At 38.4% G+C, this 15171-nt stretch overlaps 1 protein-coding gene across 1 annotated transcript in view; it reads right to left on the reverse strand.

Moving 5' to 3' along the window:
- Nucleotides 1–229: 229 nt before the first annotated feature.
- LOC117249872 (fibronectin type III domain-containing protein 4-like) overlaps nt 230–15171 on the reverse strand; it is a 73202-nt gene continuing 58260 nt past the window's right edge. Inside the window, exons 3-7 of the mRNA XM_033615673.2 lie at nt 13615–13716; nt 11299–11401; nt 9771–9860; nt 9249–9415; nt 230–6411 (exon numbers count right to left, since the gene is read on the reverse strand). Coding sequence (XP_033471564.2) covers nt 6370–6411; nt 9249–9415; nt 9771–9860; nt 11299–11401; nt 13615–13716 — 504 coding nt within the window. The 3' untranslated portion in view covers nt 230–6369. The remainder of the gene's footprint in view (nt 6412–9248; nt 9416–9770; nt 9861–11298; nt 11402–13614; nt 13717–15171) is intronic.

Below are 15171 nucleotides of genomic sequence, written 5' to 3' on the forward strand. Positions count from 1 at the left end.
GCTTAGTCAGTTTGTGAAGCTACACATGAAATGTCACTGACTAATTAGCTCAGTGAGATAGAAATTGATCCTTAGTCTCAGAGGTTGTGAGTTCAAGCCTCAGCTGATGCAAAAGGCAGATTGTGTTGCTAAATTCCTAAATGTCTTCCAATTCTTCTGCTTGTTGCTCAGAATTGCCTAAAAATGCCCGATTTGATCCAGTACAATGAAAGAAACATGATCAGAATAGTTCTGAAAAACTGGGCCCAGTTTATTATATAGTTTTACAAACTTTATTTGTGTGGCCAGACATCCTGCAGCAACATTGCTAAAACTAAATGCGTCAGGACAAGAAACAATAAATAGGCCTGAATATGTGGCATTTAAAACGGGTATGGGAGAAGGATGTTGCCTAGTGCAGCTTTAATTACTACAGTATGGCATGGATTGTATCTGGATGTGACTCTTGTTAAAGAAATACTGTACACATGCAAAATTTGTATAGCACTTGTTCACCCTGAGTTACGTTGAATTCGTCAAGTAAGCATTTTTTTTCCTCTCGCATGCCAGTGAACGAAGAATCCAAAATAAATGAACATTTTAATAACTTGAACAAAGGTTCTCCTTAAACTGCAAAACTGTTTGCAGTTTAAGATTAATTAATAAACTCTCACAGAACTTGTGCAGTGTACACTAATCCAAGTAGGAAGCCTGGGCACATGCTTGCATCTGAACTCTGCTCATACATAGGCACATGCTCAGGGTGTGCTTCTTGTAGGTGTTCATATGTTTAGGAAGTTCTGAGCATACGACTGGATAAATGAGAATTGGATTTCACTGCATGAGTTGTGTGAGAGTTTGTAAACAGATGTTTTGATATAGTTTTGCTGTTGTTAAATGTGGTCCCTGTTTACTTCAATTCATGAAGTAGGTTTGCCTTTTGTGGATTCTTCGCACACTGTGGAGGCACGTGATAAAAACAACGCTTTCCTCACAATTTCCAGTTAACACTGGGTGAGTAATTAATATACAAATCGTCATTTTGCAGGCAAAGCATTCCTTTAAACTGCATTTACACATGTATTCCATGTAATTTACAATCCAACAATACCAAAAATAAAAACATTTAATCAATAATCTCTATCACCAAAATAAGTTAAACAGGATTGATTTGCTGTTGCATTCTGGAAAGTTGTAACTTCAAAACAATGCAGGCTGGGAAGTGTGCTAATGAGATGATTTGTTTCTAAACAACTTAATTTAATGAGTGAAGAATCAGACTGACTTTTAGTCTTAATTTTAAGATGTGATAACAATATAGAGTGATTATCTAAACATTTAAATGATGAGATGATTTAATTAAACAGATTATGAAAGTTTACAGTGTAAATTCAACATCCCATACATTCAAATATCTGTTTGAATTATACTTAGATTGCAAACCCTTCTCATTCCCAGGTCATCAAATACTGACGTTTTGTCATGCCCCTCAGCGTCTCATAGCAATGCACAGGACACACTTTATTGTCTCTATGTGACAGTGTGACAGTGATGCAACATGTGGATAATGTTGTGAAAAGGTCACGGCTATGTTTAGGCCACAAAACTACTTCAGGGTTCCTGCATCGTAAGGCAAGTGGGATTAAGCACTTAAGACTTGTGGTCACTACAGTAGACAGTTATTTAAAAAACATTTCCTTTTATGTGCATGGGCACTGATGCTATAGTTGCATAAAAGCTTCTACCATGGACCCCCATGCGTCTTGCCATACACTACCACCCACTGGCCAGGTGTTGTAAGTGCAACACAAATCTCTGAAAACCAAGATGGCCCACTAAACTGAACGTCATGTAGCACTGGCTGTATTTCAACTACAATTAACTTTGTACTTCAGTGACTTTTTGAGCTGTAAATAAATTAATTAATGTTATCAAAATGTAACATGCAATTTTTTTGACAAAAACAATTTTGGTATTTTTTAGAAAATGTTCATTGAAAGAATATACATAGTTTTAAAGGGGAAGGTGTGTGGGGGGCTGAGGAGTCAAGAGGAAGGAGCTGAATGAGGGAGGAGGGGTCCAAGAGGGAGGTGTAGAAAGAGAGGGGAGTGGGCAAGGAGACAGAAGCAGGGTTCAATGCTTTGAATAAAATTCGAGTACGTTAAAATACGTGAACACTCTAGTCTGACAGCATTAAAAATATATATTTTTATACTTTCACATTGTACATCAATTTGTTTCAGATTTTTGTTGTTCATGACCAAAGAGGGATATTAACACTTAGGAAAATAATCATGAATGAAGTAGTCATACTTCATGCATGAAAGGGTTTTTAAGACCAATTCAAGAAAAAAAAAAAACATGAACTGACATCATTACCTGTAGGTGAGGGAGCAGTACCGTGCACAGACATTTTGCAGGGCACAGGCTCAAGTGGTAATAAAAAGGGCCTCCTCTCCTCTCCTCTCCTCTCCTCTCCTCTCTTCATTCTGTAGTCCTTTCCTTTGCTTTATTTAGTTTGCTCTCCTCCTCTCCTCATTCTCTTCTCCTCCTTTCTTTTTGAAATAGTAATGCGCTAATTCTTATAATTATCTCCCAAATATTGTTCATGAATCCCAGAGAACAGATGCATGTTGCTTTGTGCTCCTACTATCCTCTGTGCTCTTTATGCGGCGCAGGCCCAAACTGCAGGTCATTTTTGTTTAAATTAATTAGCAGAAATGTGACGTGGTTGACATAAACTTCAATTCAAATTGAGTTTTTGGTTTAAAAAGACATATTTGCAAAGCAATTTTGCGTTTGTCTCTGCTCACACCAGGCAGTCAGTGAACCGGTGAACCCGAATCTGGTGTGGTTTTACACCAGGCTACCTTACTTGTTGTTATGCTTAATGGTGAGTTATTGCCAAAGTTTGACTGGTTGTATTGAGATGTTTTAATAGTTGTGTAATTTCACAACAGTGACAAACAATGTGGAGGCTTAGGACAAACACTGTTGTTACCTGGCTGTCAAGGAGACGTGTTCTGCAGGGCGCTCGTTTTTTTGCGGCAGATTCTCAACTGAAATACAGTTGTTGAGCATACAACATACATTTAAAAACTAAAATAGAAAATTATTCAAAGAAATGGAGTAAAAAAAACATGCCTCACAAAAAAGGCACTTAAAGCTACTCTTACCTTGCATTTCACACACCAAAAAATTTGAACATCCACAACTCCCGCCTCCCTCCAAAGTCCCATCCCCCTCCTCCTGCAACTTCACCTTCCTCCAAAGGCCTACTCCTCATTACATCTATGATAGACGTAGACACTGGCAAGATAACGTGAGATACACAGAAGAGGAGAGCGAGTGTAACATGTCAAGAGAAGAGTAGAAGAGAAGAGGAGCCATATATAATGTTATAGCCTATGTTACATTAGAGGCAAAATAAAAATACCTGTCCAGCAGAAACTCTACGACCATCTCGTCCCTTTTTAGCTTAGGATGAAGCGGAGGCCTCCACGTGAGGAAGACAGACAGGATGCTCAGCCAATCATTGCATTTGTTCCGAATGCAATGATTGGTCAGAGTTTTCTTAGAACCATATGAGAATGGTACAATTATGAGTTTTTATCTCTGGTGGAATTCACTTACATTTCAGTGTGCCATCAGCTTATCAATAGCATTTTAACCTAAACAAAGAAAAGCATAAAATTTCCAGAAAGGTAAGTGTTGCTTTAAGTCAAAGGGCAAGGGGGCAGGTGCTTGAGCACCACCTGGGGTCTATATGTGCACGTGCCTGTGAGTAAGACTTTTGGCAAAATGTTTATTGTAACATACTCTCTTTGGTGATATTACAGGCATTGAGTAAATTATTATTATTATTACTTTTTTGTATGTCTTTTGAGAGATTGATTTAAGACATTTTAAAATTAAGGGTTTTTTTTTAGATAATGACTTCAATGCCTTTTAACATTTTTTAAGGATCTGCAGGAACCCTGTACTTGGTCAGGTTGAGTAAAAACATCATGTTATGGGTTAAAATAAGTACATCTGTAACCTAATGTGATGTAATTTCCTCATGTGAGTGTCGTCAGTGTGTGATGACCATTCTTAAATTACTTAACATTAAAACAAGATTTACTTTGGTTTGACACAGGACAAGTTCTGTGGTCTTCTGGGTGCAAGTTCGTCCCCCTTGCCTCCCTCCCACCCTTTCTCACTCTTTATAATACGTCAGTTTCTCTCAGCGTCAAGTATTGTAGCAGATGGGTTTACATTAAGGTTAGTTTAAAGACATATACTTTCAGTAATGAGCAGATTTCAAGTGTTTAACCCTTTAAAACCTGAGCAAATTGGCTTGATTTCTTTTAAAAACACGGGAAGCGGACAATGCGCAACAAATGAGAAATGACCCCCAAAATTTCCAAGAAATTATTAAAATAGAAAATGAAATGCAGGAACACAAACAAGGAAATGACCTGGAAATAGTGCTTAAAAATAGTAATCATTCTGTAACATAATTTTGTGATAATAATAATAATAATAACAATAATAATAATAATGATAATACTAATAATAACTGTTAATACAGTTTTCCCTAGCTTTTTTCTTTTTTCCCTATTTTTGGGTTAAGAAAATATATTAAAGTCTTCCGGATTATGTGAACTGCATTGTTGGGAATAGAATGATTTTATGTGTTTTACTATAAGTTGTGTTTCACTATATAAGTTTTAGATGTGTGAACAATGAGAATACTGAGATGATTTCAGCTGATCTGAATGTGTTTGCTTTGCAGAAGTGGAGAAGTACAGGAGAGGAAGAGACATGAAGTCTGAGGAGCACATACCGCAATGCTTAGATAATTAGTTTCATATATGGTAAAAAGAATAGAAAGTGATGTACAGATAGTAAGGTACAGCACGTGTAGGGAGTTGTGTTGTTCTCTTGTCTTTCAAAACAGGAACCACGCCCCCACCGCCAGCGGGAAGGAGTCAGATTAACACGAGGCAGGGGCGTGGTGTGGTGAAGGAGGAAGTGGAACTGCCAATGAGAAGAGGACAACGCCTTGCGTGCACAATGACACTCTGTTACGCTCAAATATACTGGGTCAGGGGAAGGACAGGAGGTCAGACTTCGTGAACTGACACACCTTTGTTGTTCGTCAGGGACGTGAAGTTGAGACCCAGAGCTCTGTAATTTTATTCCTTTACTGCTTAATAAACTACATTAACTGAGACCGAATATCTTCTCCTATTGCTTCATTAAAGAACACGCAGGACTGAGCTCACACATAGCACATTGGAGAGTAGGATGAGACTTTTAGTCCAACAGCATATACACCAATTCTCACTTGGAGATAAAAAAAAAAAAAAAATATTACAGAGTGTTGTTCCTGTGGGCTCCTGCCACACTAAAACCAAGTGTTTGCCTGACAAGGACTAAATGCACAAACCTGCTATTTTAGAAAATTCCACGGAGAGAGACTCTCACTGCAGCCTGTTCTATTGTGTTTTTACACTCATTCTGTGGATGATGAACAAACCCACCCACATTTAAGAGTACCGTTTGCGGTGGAAACGCTAAATGAACCTAGGGTCTGGGTACCATGTCTGAAGGGTTACTTTTGGTTCCAAAGGTATTATAACGCAGGTGTTTGGTGAAATGGGGCTATAAGGGACGCTAAATGGTGGTATCGAAGGTGGCCATGCTGAGGGACGTGACAGAGCGTTGGTATTTCATGACCTGGGAATGAGAACAGGTTGTAAATTACTCAACATTTTCAATTTGATCTATGTACATATTCTAATTACATATAATACACAGTTTCTGATGTTAGTACTGTACAACTAATTACTGATTAGGAGATGAAAAATACAGGAGAGGTAAAGTTAAATGTAGAAATCACAGAAAATAGTGAGAAACAAATGTACACACACTCTCTTTCACTCATATGTTAAACCAAAACACTCAAACTTGACGCACAGAGCTGTTGAATTAATCTGAAGTCGACATGCTGGCAAATATTCACAGTTAGTTTTTGAAATCAGAGAGAAGACGTAACAGAAATGAAACTTTTTTTGTACAACAGGAAATGAGTTTGGCTGCAGGTCAAAATTTGTCCTCTTGCACTGAAGTTCACCTGGAAAAGCTCCTAAAAAAAGCTGCAGTGTGCATACCAGTAATGCTGCAGTGTTCTGCCACTAGAGGGCAGTATTCCTCCATTTCCTCCCCAGTTTGATTTTCACAAAGTGTTTCTGACTTTCCCCATATTTTTCAACACATTAGACTCTAGTCAGGTCCGTAAATTCTCCATTTGTCATGATAATCCCACTGAAGTTCCTCAGGCAAATGTTGCACATGACTGAGTCCACCCGTCCTGCGCTGTACAGTAAGTCTCAGAACCAAAACTCAGACTCTAATGATGCTGATGGAGGAGGAGGCTCTGTGGAGCTGAGAGAAAGAGAGGAGTGAGAGGCAGCTGTATTCATAAACACATGAGTCATAAACAGAGATGGTCACATATATGTACATGACTCATAAATCTCAGGAAGGCTGTGTGTGGGCCACACTCACATGCACTGCCACGTGCCTTCATGCACTTTATATATGACGTCTGTTAAAGATTTATAGCTAATCAATGACCTGTGCGAGCTTGACATTTCAGACAGTTTACTTAATTGCGCTCAGGTTTGGCTGAAAAATAAGAAATAATTCTGACTGTGGGGAGGATGAGGAGTTCCTTGTTATCGAGGCACCCGGACATAAAATGAATCACATTTGGCACATCTTGTTTTCAACTTATCTCTGCCCTGAGGCCACTTGTGCCAAGACAACAACTGTCATTGACATGCATCCTCAGCACACAGTTTAAACATTCATACCATTTCAAAGCCATTATAGGCGTTTGATCATTGTCTAATTTAATTTTTAACCTCTTAAGTCATTATAAATTCATGCTGTGCTGCCAAACTATGTTCAGACATACAAAAGTGTATTTGGAATTCAAGTCAAGATGCCAAAGTTTAAAAAATTACCAAATATTTCAGTTTGAATTTAGGGACAATGTGTGTAAAATCATCATGCACAAAACATTGAGAATCATCTATCTGATTTGAGTCACATAATGTAGCTGCAACGAAATGTTAGAACAAGCGTATATAGATAGCTGATGATAATTTATCCAATCTTAAAGCTGCTTCAGGAGAAACCAAGGACACTGAAGGGTTAATAATCAACGTCTTAATGAAGCTGACTACATTACAGCTCAAGTGATTAGAGAAGTATTTGATTAGAGGATCGACCAGCAAAAGTTTGGATAATTGATGAATTCTGTATGTCATTTTTCCAAACAAAATCTTCAGCTCCTCAAATGTTAATATTTTCTTATTTTGGATGGATATTTTACAGCATTTTCTGACATTTCATGGACAAAAACAATGAATTGAATGACCAAGAAAACAATCCATTGATTCAGCTGACTGATAATAAAAATTAGCCTTAGTTGTTATGGCTGGCTATTAAGCTATGCTTTAAGTTTTACATGTTTCAGTGCAGGCTTTTCAAGATTGCAACCAAACACAATATAAGATGTAGACATCCACTATCAGTGCAAAAAAAAAAAAAAAAAAAATACATCTGCCTCATCAGCAAACATATAACATCATATAACCCTAACACCCAGTGGAGTCAGGGGGAAACGCGGTGGGGACAAGAACGAAAGTTAAGGCCCAAAAGTCCTGGTCGGATGGGTGGGTCTAACAACCACCGACTTTCACCCAGGAGGGCAGTGTTCGATTCCCGTGAGATTGAAAAACAAAACCCTGTTCTTTTTTCCTAAACCCAACCGTGTGTGTGTTGACAGAATGTAACCATGTGTGTTTGTTACTGGAAAAAATGTCAATTTGCAGTGTTGTACTGACGTAGTGCAATTAAGAGTCTGTATGCAAACTTTACATTTCCTGTGAAACCAGAAGTGTATTTGAAAAAAGACAATGCATGTAACAGGCTGAAGTTGACATTGTGTCCCAGAACGTCAACAACCAATGCACTCGGGGTACCTTGCATGTTGTATCTGGATGTGGAAAGTCCATGACTAAACGTCGATATGTGACAAGGTCGGAGTGAGAATGTGTTGGCTGCAGGGGATTTTTTTCTGCAACACCATGAATGACCACTGGGAAAAATTTGCTAGAAGGCTGAGCAGTGTCTGGGGGCCTGACTAGGAGTCCAGATCAGGCGCCCAGGCTTTTAAGTCAATTTCTGTAATGGCCAAACAGTAGAATAAAAACTCCCGAGCCAGTCACATGATGCCATGCAGCCCAAAAAAACTTTCTTCCCATTGACTTACATTGGGAAAGTGATGTCTTTAAATCAGTGAATACATTTTTTTTGAGTGTGACTTGACTTGTTTTACTATCAGGACTTAATCAGTTTGGTCTGATAACATTTAGAAAATCTAGAAAAGCTGCAAGATTAAATCTTTCTTATCCCCATTCAAGGTACTGGAGTGCTAAACTGGAAGTAGCTGGCATGCTTGGTCAAAGTCTCTACTGCGCCTGCTCTTTGGGCCCAATGATGCTGAATCAGCACAGATCATCCAAGTAATTTCATACAGCGTAAATAAAGATTTTATGGCTATCTGTGCCACTAAGCACCTGTCATTGGAATGAACAGGGTCTGGCCTCTAATGCTGTATCCAGGTCTTAATACATCCATTTAACAGCTGCGGAGACAGACCCTCAGTCGGCTTGAAATCAGCTTGCGCATGTCAAAAGCTACATACAGAAATGTTCAGTGTGATCCTGGCCTTTGTTTTAAGTGTCGCATTATAGAACACATTCTGACACATCATTCATTCACCACCAATTGATCTTTCAAAATGACACCTTGTCATCTTAAGAGAACTGAGTGATCACTTTGCAGTGACAGCTAGCGCTGACTGATCTGACTCGCCTCAAACTCCACTTTTTTGTCTTATATTTGGAAACAAATCCACCTCGTCAGACTGCTCACTTTTTCTGTCGCTGATTAGATCCACAGCAACAACCCAACAAGCTCTCTCTGTCTTCAGCCTGGTTGTTTTATATTTAGCCATGATGGCAGCAGCCTTGGTTGCTAGGAGATCTCTGATGCAACTACAAAGGCTCTTTAGAGAGGAAACAAAATACTCCTGGCAGCCAAGAATGATCATGCATTATAGAGAGGTGCTGCAACAAAATGAAAGCGACGGAGGAGAAGTTTGAGAAGATGTTTTCTTAATGAAGTTCGGGTAGCAGAAAATGAGTCACCCTGCTGCTGCGCACGGCTCCGTTGTGGTAAATGGGCGAGCTGCCGGCTGAAGCGTTGTAGTAGGAGGAAGTGGCGTGGACCAGCGGCCTCTTGGCTTTCTCTTTGCTGCCGTTGGAGTCATTGTCTTTGATGATGTCATACTGTCGGCAGAAGAGGGCGATGACAGCTGGGGAGGAAGGTGACAAAGTAAAACATCAAAAACAAGTGAACAAGCAAACACATTCATTTTTAATAATACTGAGATTTAGACAAAACAAAGCATTGTGAAGGTGTCACTGTGGGTAACTGTGATGATATTCCAGCAACTAATCAGCAGATTTATGCAGAATAATATTAATAATTAAAGCTGGGCTAGGCAGAAAAGAAAAAGAAAGACTTTCATAATGCACCCAGTAATGCCAGAATTACAGTGTCAAGCAACATTTTCAATACTTTCACTTGTACCAAAGTACTTTTACTAATGTAAAGGATGTGAATATTTCCTCCACCTCTGACAAACACCCACACACGTTGAAGCTGACCTGCCCACAGCAGCAGCACAGTGGTGATAATGAGCAGCTCTCCTGTCTGTAAGTGAGGAGTCATGCCAAGACCTTCCATCGCCGGTTCGTCTGAGGACAAATAAAGACTCAGTGTTGGCAAACTTTATCAACAAGGACAAAAAAAACATCCTCAAAGAGGACAGTAGTATAGTTTCAGAGCTCCACTAGCTGCTAAATAAACTACTGTATTAACTACTAAAAAAGACATAAATACAAATGACAGTTAATGAGAGGTGCTGTAAGTAGTGCAAATAAAAACAGGCAATACATATGAGAAAAAAAAAATCATGTCAAAAATATCTGTGGATTTTGTACAGTTGGACAGGGCCAGGCTAGCTGTTTCTCCTTGTTTTTAGCTAAGCTAACTGGCTGTAGCTCCAACTTAAGCATTCAGATATGAAAGTTGTATCTACAGAAGCTGAGAATGGCTGTGCTTCTGATTATTTCTTAAAAGCCGTTATCTTGAGAAGTTAGTTAATTAATTTTGTTATCTGGAGAAAATGCATTCATTATCTTGTTATCTCGAAACAAAAAATTTTGTTCCTTGAGATAACGAGTTAATAAATTTATTATCTCAAGAAAAACATTTGAGTTACCTGACAAAACAAGTTTATTATTTCATTAACATTTCATTGTAGATCTTTAAGATAATGAGTTAGTTATTTCATTACCTTAAGAAAAGGATTTGTGTTCCCTGAGATAACAAAATAATTATTTCATTATCTTGAGGAAAAGGGTTTTGTTTCTGAGATAACGAGTTAAAAATTATTGCATTATCTTAAGAAAAACCTTTTTATTCCCTGGGATAATGACTTGATGATTGTCTCATTATCTTGATAAAAAATGTTTTTGTAAAATAACCATTTAATTATTTTATTATCTGGAATAAAAGATTTTTATTTCCTGAGATAACAATTATTTCATAACCTTGAGAGAAAAATTTATGTTCTCTGAGATAAAATGTCAGTTATTTAATTATCTTGACTTTAATTCTTTGAGATTCTCTGACATAACTGTAATTTCATTATCTCAAGAACACGAGCTTTATTGTCTTGAGATACCAAGTTTATCATTTAATTATCTCTAGATAACGAAGCTTGTTTTCTCATGAGATAACAAAGATTCAACTCGAGATTATGGCATAAGAAAACATAATTGGAAGCATGGCTGTTCTTCGCTTCTGTAGATCAATGTTCTCATCCAATTTTCAGCAAGAAAGCCAATTAGCATCACACTGTTACTTTAATTATTTGTTAACTTAATTAGCAAGGTCAAGAAGATGATTGCAGTAATATACAAAGTATTTTTTAGTTCAAATTAAGACAGTAGTAGATTGATGGAAGGAGGTTTTTGGTGGTTTAACTTGCACCCTACCCTTACCCTTGTTCTTACTCCTAAAAGTGCACATTTCTGAGTGATAAACTGAGTCAAGGTGTTGGAAAATCTGCTTTTAAAAAAAGTAATAAGTTAAGTAAAATATATGTGTAATGTGCGTGTGTTTATTTACGGTGATCCAGGACTCCAGCTGGATAATGGTCACTCCTCTCCAAAGTCCTGAAGTGGATGGCACGGCTGGGCTGGCTGTCACCATGTGGCCCAACAGACTGCACCTAAACCCCCCAACAAAAGTTTATTTAAGTGAAACTATGAAGTACTCCTCATATGCTTAAGGAAGGTTGGACGCAGCCGTAGTTCTGCACAGCTGAATGCTGGGTACAGTCCCAGATGACATTAACGGAGGATGACATTATGTAACGATGACAAGAAACTGGCTGGCGAGGGTATATTTAGCGAGCAAATGGTGCTTTGGTTTTTGGCTGGGATCCTGAATGATTGTTGGAGGACGAGTGCGGTGCTGTAGATGTAGAAGCAGACTGAAAGCTTGGAAAACAAAGGAGGGAGTATAGATTTCGGCTAAAGACTTATCTGGGGACATTTTCAGCAAACAAGCAAAGAATCCAAAAATGAAGAGAGAAATAAACAAATTTGTTGTTGTGTTTCTCACTCAAATACAAGATATTTCTCACAGCTACAGTGGATAGCAGAAAGTGTTAAGTTCAAGCATTATACAGGGAGAGAAATCCATCACCAGCACAATTACATACAAGAGGTCTAGCTGTGCCTCCACCTACACACTAAACCCAAAGGTTAAATGCAACGAGTTTTCTGTAGAGGTTGCTGCAAGTCATTCTAGGAAAATGACTGACTGAGGCAGAATTGGGTACAAAACAAAAGTCAATTACAACACTTTATCACAAAATACGTCCCTACATTAATGTGAAAGTATCCTAAAGTTTGAGCTCTGCAAATCCCTTCACTAAACTCCACAGACAAATTATCTTATTTTCCCATCCTTTGTTCTACAGGAAGGTCAGAGGTGAAAAGATCAAATCTCCACCCTCCGGGTGCTGGCGAGGCTTCAGTGCATTGCTCAATGAGACTTCTGCAGGACACCCGCCTGCTGACAAGCATATTTAACTGCGTCCGCCAGCTGAAGGACAATCTATATCAGTCTATTAAGCTATAATGGATTATAAAAAGTTTAATAGAGTCATGATAATGAAGTCACATTAGACGCTCCTCCTTCAGAGAGAAGCTGGAGTTTGTGCTGGCATTTGATTTAAGAAACTTTGAGCTGTAATAACGTCATAAAAAAGTGTGTCCATTATATACTGAGAGGAAGCTAATAAGAATAAAAATGAATTTTCAAAATTAAGTTCATCATCAGTGAAGTTCCTCAATTAAAGCTGCACTTCATATCTTTTTCTCATCACCAAATCTCCAGAAAAAAAATGTTGGTGTTGTATGTTAATGCAAACCATTGATACATTAAAACTTTACCTTCCAACAGAACACTGTGATTACTGTGCTTAGGTTAAGGCACAAAAACCACTTGGTTATGGTTCGGAAAAGATCATGTTTTTACTTTTTGGCTTTAGGGGGCACAATGCCCGCTGGAAACACAGCGATGTCTCTGTAAAAAAACAAGTGCTTTTCGTGGCACTATCCTTGGTGCAAAAATGTCTTGGTGTCAAAACAACCCTTTTTTGTGGCACTATCCCAACAGGAAATGCAGCAATGTCTTAACTTAAATATAAGCACTTTAGGTGGCACTACCCCAGCAGGAAATGCAGCGATGTCATGGTATAAAATAATGATGCCGCCATCCTGGCAGGAAATGCAGTGATGTCTTGAGAAAAAAAACAACAGCTTTTTGGGTCATTATCTGGCAGGAAATGCAATGATGTCTCTATAAAAAACAACCGCTTTTTGTGCCCCTATACCAGTAGGAAATGCAGAGATGTCTCTGTAAAACACAACCACTTTTCATGGCACTATCTTGGCAGGAAGGCAGCGATGTCTGGAGAATGAACAACTGCTTTTCAAGTCATTTTTCCAGCAAAAAACACAGCAATGTCTCTGTACAAAAACAATGGCTTTTAGTGTCTAAAAAGCTGCCAGAGCAACAGCAATGACACACTAAATCACAACCAGTTTTATTGTTTGTTAGTCTCAAACAGTGGTATCAATGGTGTCCATGCCATTCAACATCCCCTCCACCTCCAGATGACAAACTCAGGTCATGTCAATTTAGAGGCGTTGCTATGATACGAATGAAATGTACAAATGTAATGTAATGGTTTGCAGAGACTTACAATGCCAAAATTTTCTTCTGGAGACTGGGCTGCTCACTGCAATGTTTTTACAACTTCAACAAACAATTCTTACCTGAAGTACCCCTGCTAGAAAGGTTTCAATGGCACCTCACAGTCATCCTCAGTGTGTGTGTGTGTGTGTGTGTGTGTGTCTGTGTGTGCCTCACCTGGACGCTGTAGTGTGTGTCCTCGTCCAGGTCCCACAGCACGCACCAGCGGCTGGACGTGTTCACCTCGCGGATGGAGCGCTGCATCAGGCCATCCTGCCTCTGGAGAGGAGACACGTGCAAACACAGGACATATGTTATAAGCCCGCTTCACCATCGTGGCTAATTTAACAATTTTATTTCACAATTTCAAGACAGACGTTATGAATGCAAATAAAATCCCCCCTCTGTAATGAGCAGCTTCGCTCCACTCATATAAATTCAGCTCAAACACTGACTGTCCCACGGGGGAGAATAAGGTCTGCAGGCAAGGTAACACGAGCAATCATCCTGTGGAGGAAACAGAGCCAGAGATACTCTACTCTGTGCAAAAAGCAGTCTTTATGACAGAATACATGACCATCAACTCCCCATAGTTCATGGATAAACTGACTTTGACCTGGTGAAAAAATGTCTTTAAATTTCTGGCAAAAGCATGAGCTTATTTTCTTATTTTGCAAACCGTACCATACACAGCAAATGGAAAAACAATGAGAGAGATTCATTAAAATCCACTTATCATCACCTTTATCAGTAGAATTGGGGGAATGTCTTCTCGTAAATGCTCCAGCATGTTCACCAGCTTGTCTCTAACTGTGTCTGTCTGCTGTTTGATGCTGAGCAGGAAGTGAACAGTGGATTTTAAGAGCTTTTTAACTGAAAACAGCTGCCTGCTGTGGCTGAAAAAGGGTGCTATGGGAGCAATGAGAGTGAACCAAAACAGTAAAACCAAAGTAATGAGACAACAATGCTATAAAGCTTTGTGGAGCTGAGGATGATTTTCTCAGTGGGTTTGTCTCTAAGAGCGACACAATCACATACAAGTAGACATGTTTACATATAAAAATATTAATCATCGCTGCTTTAAGACTCATCTCTGGACAAAACTACTGAAATAATGTGGCTGTAATCTTATTTTAGAGATAATTCCAGTAGGTACTGTACAAGGGATTTACCTGAATCCCAATATTCAGAAAAGCACTAATAATGAGATGGAAACAGATATTTATTCTACCCGAAGCTTGTTGTTAATCAGGGAAAAAAAGTCATGACTGACATGTCTGTCTGAATCGATTCATATAGAATCTGCAGTTTTAGCTGTATGTACATATTCTCTTTATTAACAAAAAAATAAAATAAAATTTGACTTTGTATTTCAGTCAATATGATCAGCCGCAGGTTTCAAAGACTTTTGACTTAGCATCCACAAACACCCTACCAAGTACTCCATGGTGATAGATGGAAATCAAAAGAACTGGGACATAAATGTGGCATTAGGACAGAAAAAGTCCCCTGAAATAAATAAAAGTAGTCATTTGAAAAAAACATCCTTTAAAAAAAAAAAAACTCTCTCTCTCTCTCTCTCTCTTTCTATTCCATGAGCATATTTATTTATTATTTTTTAATGAACTATAATGCCATATTTATGCATTTCTATTTGTATTTATTAATTTATTACATAGGCTTATTTATTTATTTTAGGATTTATTTCATGGCCATATTTATTAATTCATTCCA

This window comes from Epinephelus lanceolatus, chromosome 24 (assembly GCF_041903045.1).
Source record: "Epinephelus lanceolatus isolate andai-2023 chromosome 24, ASM4190304v1, whole genome shotgun sequence".
Classification (NCBI taxonomy): domain Eukaryota; kingdom Metazoa; phylum Chordata; class Actinopteri; order Perciformes; family Serranidae; genus Epinephelus; species Epinephelus lanceolatus.